This window comes from Marmota monax, unplaced genomic scaffold, assembly GCF_021218885.2.
Source record: "Marmota monax isolate L192 unplaced genomic scaffold, Marmota_monax_Labrador192_F-V1.1 WCK01_AAM20220418_F8-fsc00021, whole genome shotgun sequence".
NCBI classification, from domain to species: Eukaryota; Metazoa; Chordata; class Mammalia; order Rodentia; family Sciuridae; genus Marmota; species Marmota monax.
Genome location: NW_026695228.1, coordinates 23,142,247 through 23,165,412, shown reverse-complemented (window position 1 = coordinate 23,165,412; position 23,166 = coordinate 23,142,247). Strand labels below are relative to the sequence as shown.

The following is a 23,166-nucleotide window of genomic DNA, read 5'->3' as shown; positions in this document are numbered from 1 at the left end:
CTCATGTGGTATCTTTTCTTGGTTGCCCTTGGGTTTAGGGATTTAATCTCTCTTTCTACTTTTTTTTTTTAATCCTATACGTACCTCCAGCCCTGGTTATGCTCCTTGTCCAACCTGAAAATGTGGTGACAGTTCCACCCTGATATGTCCTAATGCGATGCCGAGGGCACTGTGCCGTGACAAGTGTGTACTATTGTCATCAATCTATGCTCCTGTCATTCAAGATGCAAATCAGAGACGCGCCCCTTGGTGACCTTTCCATTTTCAGAAAGGTTTGCAAAGTTAGATTCAGTGACACAAACAAGTGTAAGAAAGTGAGAGACTGAGTGTAAATACAAGGAGGATGAAGCCAGACTCACCAGGGTTGTTTCCAAAGAACTGTGTTAAGCAAAATTGAATGGAGCCCCCAAAATGAACTAAACCAGGGGTTGGGGGTGAAGCTCTGTGGTGGAAAACCTGCCTCACATGGGGTGGGCCTGGGCTGGATCCTCTGCACTGCAGAAGAATAAAAAGTAACAGTTAACTGACACCAGACAGAGAACAGAAAAACCTTAAGGATTTAAAGGTGGGTTAATAGTTACACGGACAAAGGCTTTGACATCTTAGAATATGGCCTACAATGTTCCTGTGATACTCTGGCAGGTACTGAATGCTCCGTTATCACTTGGGAAATGAATCAGGATTGAGTCTGAGTGTATGTGGACGTTGCATCTATGACAAAGGTAGTGAGAAATGTTAGAATAAAAGTTTAGATAAATGGCTGAATGGAAGGAAATGACGTTGGACCTCTCCCTCGTACATGTTAACAATAATCAGAGAAGTTAAAGACCTCAGTGCAAAAAAATATGAAATTCACTTTAACTAAACATCTAAAATTATATGTAAAATCTCCAGTGAGCAAAATCATTAAGGCAAGAAACTCAGGAGTAAGACCAACATAGGACACTAAATAAAATATACGTTTTTATGATCATATGTATCATCCCAAAAGTCAAGGAAGAAACAATAGTTTGTAAAAATCAGTCAAAATGTTAACACTGGTAGAAAATGGGCTGGTAACAATAATAGGGAAATCAAAATGTTGATGAAATATACAAATATTTGCCAAAAGTCAGTAAAAGTTCAAGAAAACAAGAATTATATTTTTCACATCCTCCAGCCATAGAAGATCTGTTCCACTGATGGAGGTTGGGATTTTTAAATAGAAGAAAAGGGGAACCCTAATTTGGTGGCAGAAATGTGCCCTTATGACAGGTATTGGGAACAATCTGAAGACAGCCATAAATAGTAAAAGTGCAAGTATCTTTAACTCAGGGTTTCTCCATCTCTCCAATATTGACGTTCTGGGACAAGTGATTCTTTGAAGTGGGGGCTGTCCTGTGCGCTGTGGGATGGTGAGCAGCGTCCCTGACCTCTCATGACCCCTCTCCTGTATGAAAACCAAAAATGTCTCCACTCCTTGCCCAGTGTCCCCCAGGAGACAAGTAACACTCCTGGTTGAGAAGCACTCTTTGAAGTTAACAATAGCAACATATTTTCCCAGCATTGGTATAATAGCATATTAATGAGAAAGACTATGAAAGTCCATCAAAAATATGAGTAGCACAGCCTCATTGTGCAAGATGGCACATCCTTTGAAATGTCTGACTTGCATGATGTTAGATGATTTTCAGGAAGCTGATAGGAATTATTGAGTGAGGAGGGAAGGAGGGATAATTTAGAAAGCATTCTGCACTAAATACCCAGAGCATTGACAATGGGCACAGGATCTCATCCAGACATTTGTATTAAAGGTGTATGTGAGTGTAGGCAGGCCTAATAGAGAGAAGAAATGTGTTAAATAAACTGAGAACTGATAAAATGGAGAAGGATGACATTGATTAAATTAGTGTAAAAGTAGCAGTTTTTTTCTTTAAAGTAATGAGTTTGTGGATTTTGTTTTTTTTATTTTATACTACATCACATCAATTATTTTTTTTTATGTTGGGTTTCTGTTTCGGCATTTTGTCTTCTTTTGCAGTGCTGGGGACCAAACCCAGGGCTTGCACATGCGAGGCAATCACTCTACCACTGAAGAACATTCTCAGGACAGTTCTTTTTTTATTGACACATAACAGATGTACAGGTACCTGGAGGAATGTGGTAATCAAATACGTGTACACACATGCAATTCTAAAACCAGGTAATGATCATTTCCCCTTCCTTAAACATTTATCAATTTTTTTATGTTAAGAAACTTCAAAATCCTTTCTTCTAATTCTTTATGAAAATATACAATCAAAAACTCACCTAGCCTTTTGTAAGTAATTTTATGATTTTATGATAAAGATCATGGACAAAAAGATACCTTGTTGTGACCTGTAATCCTCCTCCTGCTTCATACATCACCAGGACTTATTCCTCCTGTGTATCTGCGTACAGGTGCCCACTGTGCATCCTTCCTCTCTCCCCTCTCATCCTACTCTTCCTGATTTCTGTGACCATCATTCTACCCTTGATGATTTTTTTAAAATAGTCTCTAATTTATTAGCATGAACTTATGACCCTGTTAACAGGGTCCAGTGTCATATTTCAATACATGTATGCAGCATGCACTGATTGAAATAAAATTGAAGGAAAATATGAAACATCTAGACGAAAAGACATAATATAGGAATTACTTAATGATATCAACCTGGGTTACTAATTCAAGATTAAATTGCCATAGACTTGGAAATAACAGTATTCTGAAATCCATGAAGGTAACAGTATCTAAAGTTTTAATTTGCCTCATATAAAAATATGTACTCAGCCAGCCACGGTGGCACACGCCTGTAATCCCAGTTGCCTGGGAGGCTGAAACAGGAGAATCGTTGAGTTCAAAGCCAGCCTCAGCAATAGCAGGCACTAAGCAACTTAGTGAGACCCTGTCTCTAAATAAAATACAAAATAGGGCTGGGGATGTGGCTCAGTGGTCGAGTGCCTCTGAGTTCAATTCCCAGTACCAAAATATATATGGGTGTGTGTGTGTGTGTCTGTGTGTGTGTGTGCGCGCGCGCGCGTGCGTGCTGGATACCCTTCCTAACAAGGAATGAGCTTTAAATATATGGGAAAGAAGCATGAATGCCTTCCCAATGAGGGCTGAAAGTTTTGCCTAAGAAAGCTTTCTAATCAGAAAAAGCCAAAACACAATAAGCAATAACAGAGATGTGAAAACAAATTGAAAATATTAGCAGTAATGTGCACAAGAACCTTCATGATCTTTCTTATTTAAAGAAAGGATCCACAAGTATATTTTAAATTAATAATTACATTAATACCTCAACTTTTTCAGGAAAAAAAGCAACGCACATACATAATATGATTGATAGATTTGGCACACAAAATTCACAAATCCTTACACGTTCCCCACAAATATACCTATACATGCATGAAAAAAACTAAATGGGAAACAGGCAGTTTGTGAAAGAAAAAAATCTTCAATACTTTGCAAGAATATTGCAAAAGGAGGTGGGAGGGGGCTAATTCTTCCACCTCCACATACAAGGTCATGACTTGCTTAGACACTTGCCCATGCAGCAGTAACTGGCTACCAAACCACAGACACATTCAGCCTCACAGGTATTCAAATCTCTTCAAAGTAAGGGTCGTAGGCATCTATCTCTCTATTGACCTATGAAATCATGTACTTTAATGTAAATGCTCCAGGACAGAAATAATACTTTAAAAAATATTTGAACTCCTGTTTTCCTGAACTTTTTCTGCAAGATAATATTTGCAAGCTCAGGATCTTTGTCAGCAATATATAAGCATAATCAAGTATGTCAACTTTATCTCATCTTAAATACAAACACAAAAGAGTTCTAACTTCACTTCATGTCCCTCCATAGTTAATCCCTATCCTCTCTCTTCCCCTTCATTGCAAAGATCCTTGGACCTCTGTTCTTTCTCTGGGAGCACCGGACACCTCCCTCCCATCTCTTCAGCCTCTGTTAGCACCATTTCATAGTGAAAATGAACTACATTAATCAGCCCAATGTTCACTTCTCATGTAAGCATTAAATGAGAAGTTATGCAAAATTATGACAAAATCATCAGGACAGCAAGTGGCCACAGCAGCCCTGCTCTGGGCTAGCTCAGCCTGGCTCTCCCCTGACCTCAGCTATAGAGTCTTGGGCTCTATTCTCTCTGCTGCTCTCCTGCAGTGCCCACTGAGCTCTCAGACTCACCTGGAGACCAGCTCTGAGAGGAAGTTCTCCCTATGGAGGTGCAAGCTCCTTCCTGGGTGGGCTTAATGGTGATTGAAGCTCTGTCCCCAGATAACACAGCAGGAAGGAGTCAAGAGCCAGGTCCATAGGCAGACTGAAGACCTCAAAGACACCTCCACGTCCTGTCCAGCACAGGGCTGTGCACTGAGGGACCACATCAGAGCAGAGAGCCACAGCTCCTATATCTGCTCATTAGGCTAATTTCCCTCTTGTTCCCCTGAGGGACGCTGGCCTGGAAAGACAGGAAATTCTTCCTGCTGATTCTCTGTTCCCAGAAGATGGATTTATAATCCAGTGAACCTAAATTTTGTTTCTTCATGGACCCACCTGCCTTACAGAGGTCCAGCTTCTTTGCAAAAGATTGAGCTCACCTTGATTGGATCTCATGGGTCTTGAGACCAGGTATCTGTAGTGGGTACCCCTAAAAATTGTCATCACCTCTTTTTTATTCTAATTTGTTATATATGACAGCAGAATGCATTACAATTCATATTATACATATACAGCACAATTTTTTTTATATCTCTGGTTGTATACAAAGCACAGTCACAGCATTTGTGTCTTCATACATGTTCTTAGGGTAATGATGACCATCTCATTCCACCATCTTCCCTACCCGCATGTGCCCTCCCTTCCCCTCCCTCCCCTTTACTCTACCTAGAGTTTGTCTAATCTTCCCATGCTCCCCGCCAACCCCATTATGAATCAACATCCTTATATTGAGAAAACATTTGGCATTTGGTTTTTAGGGATTGACTAACTTCACTTAGCATTATATTCTCCAACTCCATACATTTACCTGCAAATGCAATGATTTTATTCTATTTTTTTATTTTTTTTTGTAGTTGTAGATGGACAGAATGCCTTTATTTGTTTATTTTTTTATGTGGTGCTAAGGACTGAACCCAGTATTTCATGCATGCTAGGCAAGCCCTCTGCCACTGAACTATAGCCCCCAGCCCAGATTTTGCTCTTGTTTAATGCTGAATAGTATTCCATTGTGTATATATACCACATTTTTTTATCCATTCATCAACTGATGGACATCTTGATTCCACAGTCCATGTGAGTGGTATGATTTTTCTCAACCTTTCACCTTCGGTCTGTGGATATCTTTTCCTATGAGATGAGTCTCTTGGAGGCAGCATATTGTTGGGTTTTTTTTAATCCAATCTGCCAGTCTATGTCTTTGGATGGGTGAGTTTAGGCCATTAACATTCAGGGTTATTATGGAGTCATGTGCAGGCTTTCAAGTTGTAAATTCTTTTAACTTTTGTTTATCATGGAGCGTTTTTATTTCATCATCAAATCTAAAGCTTAATTTTGCTGGATATAAGATTCTTGGTTGGCATCTATTTTCTTTCAGAGCTTGGTATATGTTGTTCCATGATCTTCTGTCTTTGAGGGTCTAGGTTGAAAAATCTGCTGAGATACAAATTGATCTCCCTCTATATGTGATCTGATTTCTCTCCCTTACAGTCTTTAATATTCTATCCTTATTCTGTATGCTAGGCATTTTCATTATAATGTGCCTTGGTGAAGATCTGTTGTAATTTTGTACATTTGGTGTCCTATAAGCCTCTTGTATTTGATTTTCCCAATTCATTTTTCATGTTTGGGAAATTTTCTGATATTTTCTCCTTGAAGAGATTGTGCATTCCTTTGGTTTGAAACTCTGTGCCTTCCTTTAACCCGAAAACTCTTAGATATGGTCTTTTGATGCTGTCCTATAATTCTTGGACTGGAATTATGGAACAATGGTTCTAGTTTCCGAACTATTTTTCCCAGCTAAAGATATTTTTCACCTGGGGATATTTGGCAATGTCTGAAGGGTGGTACTGACCATCACAACGTACAGGACAAGTCCCAACACAAATAATCATTCTGCCCCCAGATGTCAACAGTGAAAAAATATGTTTTAGATCAATTTCTCCACGTATAAGAACTGCCAAGTATTCAGGTTCAAATGTGAATTCTGAGGCCATAGTTCTGCTATACATCCAGAGGCTCAGCATCCTAATGTCATCCCTGGTGGTATTAGGGTTAGAGGACCAGGTCCATAGGCCACTCTGAGTAGCAAGCCTAGGATCCTGTGTTAGCTTCAGGCTGCAGCTCAGTGGTAGAGCATTAGCCTAGCATGTGCAAGTCCCTGGGTTCCAACCCCAGCACCCAAAATGGAAAAAATCTGAAGTGTGGATGGTCCTAGGTCTTCTCCACCATGAGTCATCTTTGCATGTCATTTTGAAAGAAAATTGTATTCCTTGCTCTCAAGGATGTCACAGATTTTGTTTTCAATTGTTTTTATAAAGGGCCTTAGGTGACATTAGCTAATATACTTTTGAAAAATACTTTGAAGAAGAAAGAATATTGGGTCTCCAAAAGAAGTTTTATTACATGTGAACCTGCTCTGTTTCTGTGTATTCAACTTTGTTTTTAGATTCCACATAGGAGAGAAATCATGGAGTATTTCTCTTTCTGGATCTGACTTATTTCATTCATCATAATGTCTTTCAGTTTTTAGTCTGTTCTTCCAGTTTCTTGAAATGGTGATTTGAGACCTTTCCTTTTTTAATGTAGGTGTTTATTGCTTGATGATACAAATTTTAGAAATTTTCACACATTTCCTTATGCAAACATTTCTACATATAGATGCATACTGGAACTAAGCAACAGCATCAAAGGGGGTGAAAAGTGCTAATTTTTCTATGAAAGAGTGAAATAATGTTACATAGGAGTCAAAACACTCTAACCCCAATGCAAAAAATGTAAAAGATTGCAGACAATTTGCAAGAGAGAAATTCAATGGCTATCAAGCCCCACACATGTTTTCAACCTCACAGGTCATGCATGATGTAATTGCAAAGTAGAACTCTCTAGCACATCCTTTTTCACCTAATAATTAATAAAATCTTTCATGTGAATACCCAGTGTGAGAGAAGATACAATGGAATCTATGTCTTATGAACTGGTATCATAAGGTAGTATTTCCAAGCATTCTCTTGGTCTGGAACTTTCTTGTCAATATGGAAACATAGTCAAATATACCCCGTTTTTAAAATTTAGAAGATAGGATCTCACATGTCTGTATATTCCTCCATACCTAATACTCTATTTCTCTACTCACCTTAATTTCAGAATTTCTGGTATTCTGAAAGTTCTACTTCTGCCGAAAGCTCATTATGTCTCCCAAGCCCTCATATAATTGCACTTCTATTACCACTATATCATTGAGGCCCCTGCCTTGTTGAGTTCAACGTTGACTTCTTTTTTCGGCATCACTAGTAAATGTGTTAATGAATTAAGCAAGAAAGCAAAGGACCACAACTGTCCCCCAGATCTGGGTTAAGCTGGTTCAGCTCTCAGCTGACTGTAGGTGAACAGTCTCAGCCTCCCTTGCCACAGGTCCTCTCCTCAAATGTTTGGCAGGCTCTCAGACTCACCTGGACAGGATGGCTCAGAGTGTGTTTTTTGTAGAAGTGAAAACTTCTCCCTGCTGTGAGGGAAAAGGCACACTCATACACTGCTGGTGGGACTGCAAATTGGTACAACCACTCTGGAAAGCAGTATGGACATTCCTCAGAAAAATTGGAATGTCCATACTGCTTTCTAGAGTGGTTGTACCAAAAACCATGACCCAGCTCTCCCACTCCTCAGTCTATACCCAAAGGACTTAAAATCAGCCTACTATAGTGACACAGGTACATCAATGTTTATAGCCCAATTCACAATAGCCAAACTATGGAACCAACCTAGGTGTCCTTCAACAGATGAATGGATAAAGAAAATGTGGTACATATACACAATGGAATGTTAGTCAGCCATAGAAAAGAATGAATTTATGACTTTTGCTAGTAAATGGATGAAGCCGGAGATTATCATGCTACATGAAATAAGCCAATTCCAAAAGACCAAGGGCCAAATGTTCTCTCTGATATGAGGAGGCTAACACTCAATATGAGGGGAGGGAAGAATAGAGGTTGTCTGTTGACCAGCACCTAGGCTGGTTCCATAACTTGGCTTTTGTGAATTACACTGCTATAAACATCAATGTGTCTAAAGCACCATAGTCTGCTGACTTAAGTTCTTATGGATAAATACTAAGCAGTGGGATAGCTAGGCGTATAGTGGTTCCAGTCCTACTCTTTTGAGGAATCTCCATACTGCTTTCCAAAGTGATTAAGTGGTTGCAGTAATTTGCAGTTCCACTACCAATTTAACAATGCATGAGTGTACCTTTTCCCCACATCTTTGTTAGCAATTTCTTTTTCTTTTTCTTTCTTTCTTTCTTTTTTTTGGTACTGGAGACTGAACCTAGGGGTGATCTACCACTGAGCCACATCCCTAGATTTTTTTTTGAGGCTAGCATTGAACTTGTGAGCCTCTCGGGTGACTGGGATTACAGCTGTGTACCCCCATGCCCAACATCACCAGCCATTTTTTGTTACTTCTATTCCTGGTCATTGCCATTCTGACTGGAGTGAGATGAAATCTTCATGTAGTTTTGATTTGCATTTCCCTGATTGCTGATAATGTTTAACATTTATTCATATATTCATTGGCCATTTATATTTCTTCTTCTGAGAAACGTCTGTTTAGATCATTTGCCCATTTCTTGATTGGGTTATTTGTTTTTGTTTGTTGTTTGTTTTGTTTGTTTAGTTCTGTATTTATTCTGGATACCAATCCACTGTCTGAAGTGTAGCTGGCTCTAGTGTCTAAAACGTGGTCAGGCCCAGTTGAGGAACAGGGCAGAACCCCTGCAGGGCAGCTGCAGCTTGGGAGTGCAGGGTCTGGCTGGATGAGGGCACAGCTCCTCTCTCAAACTGGCTGGACAGCAGCCAAGTCTTGGGGGTGGTGGGAGGAGAGAGATGCAGCCACATCACCCATTCTAAGATTCCCCAGTAGGAGTGACATCAGAGGTAAACGGTGCCGGTGCCCTCTGTGGAACAGGCTGCTAGCAATCACCATGGTTCCTACCAAGGCTGATACCAGTAGCTTCTGCTTTTCTTTGTTCATAGAATCTCTTGGCATCTTAAGCAGGCCAATATCACCAGCAATACTATCTATGTGAAAATTATTCTTTTCTTTTTCCTCCACTGCATTATTGCAGATGCTCCCTGGGATTTTATGGTGTGTAGATAGTTGTCTCAACCTGGTTTTATGTGGGATAATGAAGCTGGTATCTCCTCCACCATCCTGATGATGTCATTCCTGAACGATCTTCAAAATAGAAAAGTCTGTTCAATTATTACATTCAGGATAAAGAAAATGTGGTATATATGCACAATAGAATATTACTCAGACATAAAGAAGAATGAACTTATAGTATTTGCAGGTAAATGGATGGAACTGGAGACTATCATGCCAAGTGAAATAAGCCAATCCCAGAAAACCAAAGGCAGAATGTTCTCTCTGATACATGGATGTGAACCCACAACAAGGAAGGGTAGGAAGGGAAGAATAGAAATTGGATTAGACAAAGGGGAATGAAGGTAAGGGATGGGATTGGGAAAGACAGTAGAATGAATCAGACATAACTTTCCTTTCTTCATGTATGAATACATGACCAGTGAAACTCCACATCATGTACAACCACAAGAATGGGATCCTAATTGGAATGGGTTGTACTCTGTGTATGTATAATCTGTCAAAACACACTCTACTGTCTTATGTATCTAAAAAGAACAAATTTTTGAAAATGATTGCATTCAAAAAAGTAGCAGACATCATTATCCAAGGTACATGTATGAAGACATGAATTGGTATCAACATACTTTATATACAACCAGAGATATGAATGTGCTGTATATGTGTAATAAAATTGTAATGCATTCTGCTGACATTTATTTTTTAAAAAAAAAATCAATTAAAAAAACAGTGTCACTTACAGTAAAGATCAGAGTCCCAGGAGCCTGTGGGAGTCTACGAAGACATTCAGCCTTCTTTTCTGATTCTTCTCCTACTTGTTTTCCCCAAGACAATTTTACACATGAAAATAATAGAATGTGTATCCTTGCCCAAAGGTTAAAGTGGAGCCACAGACCTGGCGCTATGATCTACAACAGCCAGAAGAGGGAAGTGAAATGTATTAATAAGAAGAGAAAAGACATGGTTAAAATAAGCACATACCAGTCCTCAAGGAACACTCCTTCCTGGTCTGTAGACCATGAAAACACTCAGCTATGTGGATCTCAAACAGAAATCACTGCACATTGTCCTCAGTAATTCCCTGATGTTCTTTCTTTGGCTATAAAGAAGGATTTCATGGGGCTGTTTCCTGTAATGCACCTTTGTAGAGACTCATGCCTACGTGTCATATGTGAGTGAGGAACGGACCCTCCTGAGGGGAAGAGAATGGGCAGTGAACTCAGGGGTACAGCATGGACCAGGCAAGTGCTGCAACTCTTGAACACATGGGCATGGGAGCCCCCAGTAGTTTGCACCTTCTGAAGGCCTCACCTGTTGGCTACTCCTTCATGCTTAGCACAAGGATGTGAAAGGAATGCTTGGTGTCCTACTCTTCCAATTGTGATTTTTCACAATGCTTGGCGTGGCCTGTAAAAGGCAGTGCCCTGGAAATTGTTAGAGATGGTCCTGACTCTCTGGCTTGGAATACTGAGAACCACACAAGGGACTTGTTGTGAGCCTGTTAAGGAAGCTGTGGATTCATGCAGACCCCCACCTGCACAAGCTGCTCTCTTTATACTTCTCTAACCACACACCTGGAACCCTGTCTACACTGCACCTTTGATAGTGAGGACAGAAGCTGTGACAGTGAGGGAGGGGGGCTAGGACAGGTGTGTGTGGGCTTGGAAACAGTGTCTGCTCTGGTCTGTGACAGACACACTCCGAATCACTTATTAAGGAGGTGCTCATGGGGAAAGACAAGGATCTGCTGAGATCAAGTCCAGGGAGAAAGCAACGCCATGAGCCAAGGGCCCCAGGGGTAAGGAAGGTATGTGTCCCAGGGACGCAGAACTGGCTGCATGCAAAATTATCTTTCTAGTTTGCTTTTCTCACTTATGGAAACTCAATTGCTCAGAGAATAGAATAACAATGTAACAATTAATTTAATGAGCATTCCTGAGAATTCAACCTCCCAGGCCCAGGAAATAGTAAATATGCCCCTTGATCCTCTCACCCACAGCTCAGCTCTGCCAGGAATGAGAGGATTCACCTGGACCATGAAGAGCTCTCATGCCTGAGGCCACCTCCTGGCCTTCAACAGAGCTGAGCTGACCCTCATCACCCAGAGAAGGAGGAGCAGGAGCTCACCACCCCCAGGGCTGCTGATGTGGGAGCAGGTAGGAGGCAGCACAGGGCTCACAGAAGGAGACTTGGTGGCCCAAGTGGGGACACTGCAGTGAGGAGGGGCCCTCTGTGTGCTCAGCTCCTGAGTCTCTCTGCTTCTCTCCCTCCCAGCGTGGGTCCACTTCTCTCCTTTCCACTATCTGTCAAGAGTCGTTTTCCTGGAACCACCACAAGTACCTTCGTTCTCCTTTATCAGACATTTCAAACACTTATCACCTCTTTTTCATTTTCCTTTATACATCTATAATACTGTCTTGCCTTTTCCCAGCAAAAGCACGAATATTTTCATGACTTATAATTAAGGCCTTACAGATCAAGGATGTTAAATTTTGTCAGTTTCACAAATTATTCTGGCATCATATTTCCTCATTCACAATTTTTAGTTTATAGATGCAATTACTGGTCTTTATTTCCCTTATGTCTACAATAGACCTCATGTTTAGAAAGTAACTCTACAAAGGTTAGATGTCTCCAAGGATAAGTTCAGATGAGACATTTATGTTGTCCTCAGATAGTTGGTGTAGTCTCTTGTTCCACGTCTAATGTTGAAGATGTCTTCGAAAGTTAAAAAAAAAAAGTTATTTGATAATATAGAGATGGATTTAACATTGTATTTTCTAAAAAGTTAAATAGTCATTAAACACGTACTTGTATCTTTACAAATCCCCTCTCCAAAGTACCCAGAAATTTTAAAAATGATAGTGATTTTTACATTTACATATTCAATATGAAAAATGTTAATATGACAGAGAACATCACTTTACCATCATTTTTAGGGTTATCCCCTAAAAGGAAAGAAAGAAAAACAGAAATCCTAAATCACCCCAAAAATTATAACAAGTTTTTGGAATTTAGAGCCAATAACATAAGATCTAGAAAAGAAATAGTTGTCATAAATTATTATTATTTGAAGAATAATATTTGAAGAATGTGGATAAATGTTTGGCAAACCATTAAGGTTAAATTTAACATTTTAGGAACAAGACACTTTTAATACAGAAAAATCTAAAGCTTTAAGAATACCAAAACAACAGCAGAGAGATAATGTAGGTGCATGATGTTCTTAATGACATTAAAACTTTCACACTCTAAAACACTCTTAATAAGAAAAATTAGAACATATAACACAGTACATATACATAAATATACAAAGTGCACATGTCTTCAAGGTCATTTCCAGATGGTGCAATATTTTTTTATTTGTTCATGGACCTTTATTTTATTTTATTTTATGTGGTGCTAAAAATCGAATCCAGTGCCTCACACATGCTAGATAAGTGCTCTACAGCTGAGCTACAGCCCCAGCCCGGTGCAATATTTCAATAGGATAAGAATCAGATGATGCAAAATGTGCTTAAGATTCATCCTTCCATTTAGAAACTCTAGGATTTCTATATTTAGAAATTCCATGGTGGTTGGATTTACACAGAGAAAGTAGTAATAATAACAGCAGTGGTTACCCATATTTTTTAGCACAAGGAGTGCCTAAGGTCCAGAGGATGTGAAGTGCGGACATTACAGGAAGATAGCCTTCCGATGGTCACTAAATCTGTCTAGAGTTAGGGACTTCCCATTTCCACAGGGTTGGGCAGAACACACCAGAGCAGCCACCAGGATGCTGGGGAAGGGAGGACTTTGGAGGGAAGCAGCAGATGCTGGAGCTGTGGTCCACAAAAGAGCAAATGCATCACTGTGCAGAGAGACTTGTTAAAGGGCAGATGTCAGCTCCACACCAGGGCATCATGTCCAGGTGATTCAAACGTGGAAATGCACATACCTAGGGAGTTCCCATGAGGCTGAGGTGGTTGTCCCACAGAGCACCTTTGGAGATCACTGACCTTCAACTTGTTTTCTTTTGTTTTATTTTATTTTGTTGCAGATTGCAATGGTAACTACAGCTTCTTATCAAAAAAAAATTCAATGATTAGACAAAATGCATACTTTCTTAAATTTCCTGGATCCAAATAAAAGACAGTGGGGTAATCCTGCAGAGCACCTATTGGGAGCAAAATTTGAGTTCCTGTTCTCCCTCCTTCTCTGGAAACTCAGAAACCCCATGGAAAGAGGAAACCAAACAGGAGCTGGCAACTTTGTCCTCCTGGGATTCACAGATGACCCTGACCTGCAGTCCCTCCTCTTTGGCCTGCTTCTGGCCATGTACCTGGTCACAGTCACAGGAAACCTGCTCATCATCCTGGCTGTCATCTCAGACTCCCACCTGCACACACCCATGTACTTCCTCCTCTCCAACCTGTCCCTGGCTGACATTGGCTTCACCTCCACCACCATCCCCAAGGCTCTCAGGAACATTCACACTCACAGCAAAGGGATCACCTTTGCAGGCTGCATCTCACAGATTTATTTTTTCATTTTGTTTGGATGCCAGGACAATTTGCTCCTGACAGTGATGGCTTATGACCGCTTCTTGGCCATCTGTCACCCCTTGCACTATATGGCCATCATGAACCCACGGCTCTGTCTGCTCATGGCTCTGGGGTCCTGGTTGGTCAGTGTCCTTGGCTCCCTGCCAGAGTCCTTGACCGTCTTGAGGCTGTCCTTTTGCACAAATGTGAAAATCCCTCACTTTTTCTGTGATCTTCCTGAAGTTCTGAAGCTCTCCTGCTCTGACACAGTCATCAACAATGTAGTGGTGTACTCTGTGACCATCGTCCTGGGTGTCTTCCCTCTCAGTGGCATCCTCCTCTCCTATTCTCAGATTTTCTCCTCCATCCTGAGGATCTCATCCGCTGAGGGGAAATACAAAGCCTTCTCCACCTGTGGGTCTCACCTCCTGGTGGTCTCCTTGTTCTATGGCACTGGCCTTGGGGTCTACCTCAGTTCTGCTGCTACACCATCCTCTAGGATGAGTCTCATGGCCTCAGTGCTCTACACCATGCTCACCCCCATGCTGAACCCTTTCATCTACAGTCTGAGGAACAGGGACATCAAGGTGGCCCTGGGGAGAGTCTTCAGAAAGATGTTGCCTCTCAACTAAGGGTCTTTTGCATGAACCTCTTGCTCAACGTTGTGCATGATTTTGAAGACCATAGACCCTGGACCCCTTCATCCAATACTTACTCTACTTCTGCTTTTAATTCGAACTTTTTTCTTGGGTCTTCCTATTGGGTCTTTCTGGCCCTAGTAACTATTCATAAATTTACATATTAAACACTCTTTTCACTTTCTAATTGATAATCTTAACATTCTGTGATACAATGTGGCATTCCCTCAGTCATGTGCACTAACGCCTAGAAGGCTGTTTTGAATTTTTATTAACACATAACAATTGGCATAATTATAAGTACAGTGTGATAATTTGACAAACTTAACTAATGTGTATGATCAAATCTATGATTTTTTCCATCTCCTTAAATATTTCAAAATTGTTTCAGTTGGGAAGCATTGAGCTCCTCTTATTCTTTGTAAAATATATAAAAAAAATCTCTGGACTATAGTCACCCTTCAATGCTATAGAACGTTAGAAGTTATTGTCTCTGTCTACTTGTACCTGGGATCTCATTATTCAACCACCCCCAACCCTTCCTTTCTCTCCTTCCTAGCCTCTTGCAACATCTACTCAGCTCTCCACTACTGTAGAATCAACTTCATCAGTTTCTATGTTTGATCAAGAATATGTTATATTTATAGTTTTCTAATTAAATGTTACAGCTTTGCATAATCCCAGAAGTGGAGGGATGTACACCTACAGTCTTTTGGAAATGTTGCCCTGATTGCATACTCATTTACAGAGATGACCTCTAAGATGGAGAAAATAAAACTAACTAACAATGTTTCTGCTCTTGATCTGACTCATTTTCCTCTCAATCACACCAGTCAATTCTGTTGGATTTTCCTACTCACCACAATATGGGTTCCTTGACTATCAGAATGATATCTTATCTACTTTTGCAACCAAGATGCCTAATGGAGTTCTTGGTAAAAAATTGATGCTCAGTAAATCTTTGTCAAATAAAAAGAAAATCATATGAGTGGGTGGTTAAATATCAAGTAGAATCTGGATAAAAACAAATTTATAAGTTTAATATTAGATTTTTGAGCTAGAAAAGAAATTAAAAGTTGGTGATATTGATATTAATAATAACAACACTCAGGATGTGCCAGCAACAATTTCACTGTCTTATGCACATCAGCACATTGCTTTTTCCAGTAAGTCCTTTATGGGATGTATTCGTCCATTTTCCATTGCTGTAACAAAGGACCTGAGGCTGGGTACTTTATACAGTAGAGACGATGATATAGGTCCTGGTTTTAGAAGATGAAATCCTAATAGTACAGTCCTAGTTTTCAAGTGACTCTCTAGTTGTATCATTATGGTAGGAGTCATGGCCAAAGCATGTGCACAAAAAAGAGATCACATGGGAAGATAAAAGCCAGAGAGCCTGGAGGGGAATCTTGCTCTTTTATAGAACCAGGGTATCAGTAGAACTGCACTTAATAACTCCTAAGGGCAACAACTCCAATGACCCAGTTGCCCTTCACTGCACTCCACCTCTTAACCACTCTGCCCCTGGGCAACATCACCACACTGAGGACCAAGTTTCCAACATATGAAGCTTAGGAAGACACACTTCAACTACACCCAAACCATAGCATGCAATCAGAAGCACTTTCTCCTGTGTTCAGATAAGGAAGTAAGAGTTACAGCAGCCAGGTCATTTGCTGAAGGTCACAGATGTGGTAATGAGACTAAACCCCAGGGCTGGCTAAATGAGGATTCTTGCACAGGTGTGATCTTAGTTCTTTCAAGTGAAACTCTTTTAACGATAATAGTTAAGCCTTAGAGGAAGTTGGAGTCCTTTGACCTAAATTTCCACTTCCAGAATTCCACTTCCCAGTAAACACAGTTCTGTCTCTGGACACTGCAGCCTTAGAAATAAACCAAGCCCTAGAGAAAAGGTTTATTGACTCGCCCTTCATTCAGTCCCACATCCCTTAACGGTGGCGCTGTGTTCTGAGAAATGTGTTGTTAGTCTCATCTTTGTGCAGACACCACTGAGGGCTCTTACAGGAAGTGCGATGGCTACAGCATCACTGGGACTGACAATGTCAGCAGAGACAAACTTCACGTGTGCGGTTAGTTGTTGTGGAAAACGTCACCATGCAGGGTGAAACTGTATTTCCACTTCCTTTGAGCCTAGTGAAGATGGGCACATTTTCACATTGGTGTTCATTCTTTGTCTTGCTTTATTGATGTGTAACTGACAAGACACTGAATGCATTCAAGACATACAATGTCATAACTCAAAATGAGTAAACACATTGTGTTGTAATTTACTTCCATTTTTTCTTTCTCAATTTGCAGCTCACCTGCTTGGATCAATCACAATATTAGAGATTTTTTTTCTAATTGTCATAAAACAATTTGATATGTCTGCATTGCATTGTAATGCACAATATGTTCTAAATATGTTCCTTAGATTACCATTTGTTCATGATTTTCTTTATTCATTTAACTACATGTGCTTAACATGCTTGAATCCATCAATTGTGTTGTCAGTCTATTGCTTTTGTTTCTCCTCCTGGGTTTATGCTCAGAGGGTTGATTCTTATTCTATTGTAGAAGTTAACTAGTGCTTCAGATTTCCCTCCAGCTTCATTTGATTATGATGCATTAAGACGAGAACTCACCTTGATTTTACTTCCAATAATTAATTTATGACCCAAACATCCAAACACCATTTATTTCAAATTCCTTTCTTCCTGCATTGATTTAGATACCAGTCTTTATAATAGCTTCTTATCCTATTGGACTGCTATTTTATTTTCTGGTACAGTGATCTCTCTCTATTTAGTTCTAAGTCAAGTTCACAATACCTGGATGAATACAGATTTTTTTTTTCATAAAGAGAAGGACAAATTTACCTCTTTACTTCTCTTTTTTAAAATGGACTTGCCTGGTTACTCTTTGTGGGAAACATGGCTGAGCTGCCCTTCTGATATCCGTGCTCTTCTTTTGGCTTAAGAGCAGAACATGAGTTTGCTTGCAGCGGTGATGATCCCATCTTAAAGGCCAACAGAAGCCCTATCATGTCTCTTCATTTCCTGTTGCTGAGGGAACCATTCCGATTCCTGTTGCTGAGGGAACCATTCCGACAAGTGTAGTAGCTGAAGAACACCAATTCATCAGCTCACATTTCAGGAGACCCAAGTCGACGGTAGTAAAATGGAGGTGCTGCAGGGCTGTGGCCTTCAGAGGCTCTGAGGAGGAACCCCCTCTCCTCTCCTTTCCTGACTTCCAGAGACCGCCCGCATGCCTGGGCTCACTGCCTTCTCCATCTTCACAGCCAGCCGTGGCTGATGAACCCCACACATCACAACCCTCAGGCATCCACTTCCCTGTCTCCCTGTGCATATCGAAGGATCCTGTGGTTACCGTGACTCAGCCAGATCATTCAAAATCCTCTCCATTATAAAATTTAATTCCTTTTTTTCTCTGAAGCCTAATAGAGTCACCGTTTCCAGGAATCAGGACAAGAGCCTCTTTGCAAGGTCGTTATTCCACCTGCCTCGTTATCCAACACACTTCCACCCAGAGTCATGTAAGCTGAAACACGTTAGGTGGAGCTTCTAGGAAGAGAAGTGTTTTCCTCATTTGAAAAATAAAATGATACACAATGTTGAACTCAAGAAGCCAAACACACATACACAAAACAACCACACACTGTAGATTTCATTACAGAAAGTTTTTTTTTAAGAGAGAGAGAGAGAGAGAGAGAGAGAGAGAGAGAGTTTTTTTAATATTTATTTTTCAATTTTTGGCAGACACAACATCTTCATTTTTTATTTTATGTGGTGCTGAGGATGGAACCCTAGCGCCCCACGCATGCCAGGTGAGCATATTACCGCTTGAGCCACATCCCCAGCCCACAGAAAGTTTTTTAATAGCAAAGAATAATCCATAATAAGACCGTGAAGCCGCTCTCCTTCCTCGATGCTTTCAGGAGGAACTTTTAGGTTAGAGCAGCTGAGGCCATGAAGTGACCAGACTTGAGACCAGGTTTGTACACAATTCAGGCAAGACACTTCTTGACTTGGAGATGGTGTCAACAAAAATGCCAAATTTTTGTTGATTGGGTCAATGGGCCAAGAAACAGCTGATTTCTTCACCTCTGCTGAGGTTTTTGCAGGACACATACAGGAAATGCAAAGAATAGGAAAGTCAGCTCTTTCTTTTTCCTATTTCTCTTCATTGAGGGAGGCTATACAGGAGCCAGCTTCTAATTAATTATTACTATCTAACAATTAATAGTGACCCTATGAAGACATGCTATTACCATCGCCCTGATTTTACAGGTCAGGGAACAGGCCCAGGGACCTGATAATAAATCACAAAGTCAGCATCTAAATTAGGGGTAAAGTTACCCTCAGACCCTTGTGAACAGTTGCCTCATAATCTCAGACAAAAATAAGCTGGCCATAGAGGAAACCCTCAATATCATTTCAGTCACAGCCACGAGGTCTAATGAAAAACAGGAGCCCCAAATCTGCAGAGGCTGCTGACCACCTTGGCCCCAGGAAGTGACTGGAATTGTGTCCTTTTCCCTCCTATCTCTGACTAAATAACACCATTGTCCAAGGAGCCAATCATACAGAACAGTGTTATCCAATGCACAATGGTAGTCTGCCTTTAACTGGTTAAAAAATAACAATTAAAGTAAATTAAATTGTAGTAAGCTCCTTCTTCACGCTAGGCACATACCAAGTGCAAGTACTCAGTAGCTTGAGTGACAAGTGGCCACCACCTTGGGCAACACTGACAGAACATCTGTACCATCGCAGAAAGTTCCATCAGTCATTGACACACTAGTTTTACAATGCAAAAACCTGCTCCTATTGGGTTGTGAGGATTGTTGCAGGTTATGGTGCAGGTATTCTGGCACCTGGGAGGGTGTTTCTGCATGATGCCTATACAGCTCAGTCACCTGAGGCCAGAGTTGATAAAGATGCAGGGTGCTGTGTAAGGCCACATGGGCAGAGAGGGTTGAAGGGTCTTCAGTGAGGGTGGCTCTGAGCTCCTCCTAACCTTTTTCCCTCCCAGGGAGGGAGTTGAACCTAAGGGTATCCCTCTTAACACTGATCTGGCTTGCAGACTGCCTCCTGATGACAGATCATGGGGACCTAGGAGTGGCCATGAAGCTGAGACCTGAGTCACAGGCATGCACAGGGGGAGCACAGCTCTGGGACCCAGGGCGGCACTGGCACTGATGCAGGGTGGCTGGATACAGGCACCTCCACGGACACACTGGTAACATTGTGCCAGACCTGGAGGATATGAAGCAGCCAACAATCCAGGACCAGAATCCCAGGCCTTACAGAAGCTCTGGGATCCCTCGGGGAACAGCTCTATGGCAACTGACATGCAGCCCAGCACATAGTCACATGCACAGAGACCCTGGCTCTGAGCATCCGAGTGCCAACTCTCTCACCGTGACAAGGTCCAGTGACTGAAATGTGGTGGTGCCCAGGTCAACCACAGGGTGGGGTCTGCAGGGTGGACTCCTAAGGGGCAGCTGGAGTCAGGGCTGTGCAGAAGGGGAGGGGACATCTCCTTTCCAAAGTCGCTCAGTAGAGGCCAGTTCTTGGGGGAGGAGAGCTGTACTGCCTCATCTCCCCACTGGGGCTCCCCAGTGGGAAGGGTCACAGGTGAAGTCAGGAGCAGAGGTGCTGTTGTGCTCTCTGCAGCAGTACTAGTCACCATGGTTCCTACCACATGGGTGAAACCAAACCAATAGCCTCTGCTTTCCTCCTCCTCCTCCTCCTCCTCCTCCTCCTCCTCCTCCTCCTCCTCCTCCTCCTCCTCCTCCTCCTCCTCCCTATCCAACAGTGTCTTTTTTTTTTTAATCTACCATGTGGCTCACATTCCTTAATGGGCTCTAGGGTCCTCTTGGGCTTTCCTGCTTCATAGAGAACCGTCTCTGCCTGGCTTAGGTGAGCTGGTAAAGGCTGGGTCTCCTGCTATACCATCTTGATGATCTCATGCCTGAAAGACATTCACAAACTAGAAGAGTGTCCAGTGATTCCTCCACTCAAAACCCAGGATCACTAACAGTAAGTCACCCTTCCCAGTCACCTGAGAGGAGTCTGCCTGAGAAGGCCCTGCCTCCCTCTCTGATTCACATCCTAGTTCTTTAACCTGAATCATGTGCACACGTGACAGTGATGTGTTGAGGCACTATTCCAAAATTCCAAATAAAATTTCAGGTCCTTTTGAATCAAAGACAAAGGATTTATTCATTTATTTATTCATTTATTTATGAAGCAGGAAAGCCCAAGAGGACCCTAGAGCCCAAGGACAAGGTTGCAGAGAGCAGACAGTTCTGCAGCCCAAGACACTGAACACGGATGAGAGGGCCACTTAAAAACAGAAAAACCACAAAGGAGGGAGGCAGGAGAGACAAGTACAATCATAAGACACATTTCATAAAGTGGGAAGTACCGAGTTGCATTCTCAGAATTGGTACCTCCTGTACCCACTCAGGAAGCAAGCTGGCGTCAGCTCCATAGTTTAAAGACATTGTGGTCAGGATGCAAACGGGTGAGGGTGTCCGCTTCTATGCGAGTGGGCTCAGGAGGAAAGGGGGGCCCATTCTGCACAGGGTGAACTGTCTGAGCAGAATGAGATCAGCCCAACTTATCTTTTATCAGCCCATAACAGATGGACCATAGTACTTCCACAGCTGCTAAGGTGAAGCCACAGACTTGACCCTATAATCTACAGTGTCAGAAGGGAGAAGGGGGATTATGTATCAGAGTACTCCAGACATTACTAAAATAAGCACATATGAGTTCTCCCTAGAGCAAGCATTCCTGACACATGGTCAGTGGAAACACTTGGCCACATTGTTCCCAAGCAGGGCTCTCTGCACATGGTACTCTGCAAAGTTCTCCACTGGTTTTCTTTTCAATTGCTGTGGTAAGTCCTTCCTTCTGGTGAGAAGGTTCCAACCAGTCGCCTGCTCCTTCATGCCAAACATAGTCACCCTAAAGGAATGCTGTCTGTCCTCAGTGTGCCAGGCATGGAGGATGTGTTATCATTTTCTAGACTTGTTTTAAAAATCTATGTATAATATGTCAAAATACACCCTACTGTCATGTGTATCTAAAAACAATAAATAAAAATTAAGTATTAAAAAAACATAACAAACAATAAAAAACACATATTCACCAATGGATTTGAACTCCAGTATTATTTATATCTGGTAGAAATTCTGTACCACTTATAGAAACAGATTTCTAAATGCATAAATGGAGTCACATATTCAATCGGTATTTAAATAATAAAATCAGTAGCCACATTTATCCTTACACCCTATGTAAAGATGTAAGGATAGTGTATCACAAATAATTAGCATGAAGGCATGTAAAATTCTAATATCAATATAATAATATTGACTATTTATTTATTCTTAAATTTTGCTATTTAAAGAGTTATATTGTCCCAGAGAATAAAGCTCTAGGTTATATAGGTCAGGTTCCATTCCTTCAATTATGTCCTAAATGATCAGATCCTTGTTAAGATAAATAGATAGATGATCAATAGACCAAACAGTCTTTCAATTTGGGACATAATATTTTACTGACCACATTATTTGAATTTTGGTTTGATTGATTTACTGAAAAAAGAAGTTATAATAGCAACTACCTTTCACATAAACAAAGGATACTGATTCTTTTTAACTAGTTATAACATCAAGTAATCATACAGACAATGACATAAAACTGTATAAGTTCAAAAGAGTGTCATGTTTTTCCTTAAAATCTATATGGTCTCTCCAGAATTTTCTAGTCACTGATGATATAGTATATATATAAAAGAAAATAAACTTGTGTACCAAAAAAGGAAAGAAATAAAAGGAAATAATCATTATATTTTAAGTGCATATTCCAGGACACAGCATTGTGTGGATATTATTTATATCATGCATTATATATTATATAAAAACATGCACACATGGAATAAACAAAAGACAAAAAAAATTTAAATAGTTCAATGGTTGCAATTGAGCATTTTTAACAAAAATTTTCAATGCTGAAAGAAAAATTAATGGGGATGTAAAGGTCAGTGCTTTGTGAATTGTTAAAGATATATTTAAATCCATGTCCATACTCTCTGCTCTGGAGTACTGAGGACCATGCAGCCAGTGTGTTTAGAAACACATGCTGCTGCCTACAGACTCCTTCCTGTCCAGCCAACCCACCTCTCAATGCACTTCCCTAACCAGATGCCTGGAACATCATCTGCACTAAACTTGCAATGGTGAACATAGAAGATTTGCAAGGTCTTTGAAAGAGTTGTGTGTGGAGTTGGATGTGTCCTGTGCACAGCTCCCACTTGAGGTGCAGGACTCACATGGGCTTGGATACTGTCTGCTCATGCCTGGGAGAGACCAAGGAGCTCCATCTCACATTTGAGGAAATACTCATGGGGAAGGACAATCATCAGTAGAGATCAAGTCCAGGGACAAAATGACATCATGTGCCACAGCCCCAGGGGAAGGACAGACATAGCTGGCAAACAAGATGGTCCCAGGGATGCAAAACTAGGTGCAGGCACAATTACCTTTCTGTTTTAGTTTCCTTGCTCATG

General features: G+C 41.1%; 1 protein-coding gene across 1 annotated transcript; it reads left to right on the top strand.

Moving 5' to 3' along the window:
• The first annotated feature begins 13,614 nt into the window (after positions 1 to 13,614).
• On the top strand, positions 13,615 to 14,553 carry LOC124087665 (olfactory receptor 7C2-like). Its single transcript, XM_046436650.1, has one exon. The coding sequence runs from the start codon at positions 13,615 to 13,617 to the stop codon at positions 14,551 to 14,553; it is 939 nt and encodes a 312-aa protein (XP_046292606.1).
• Positions 14,554 to 23,166: the final 8,613 nt, after the last annotated feature.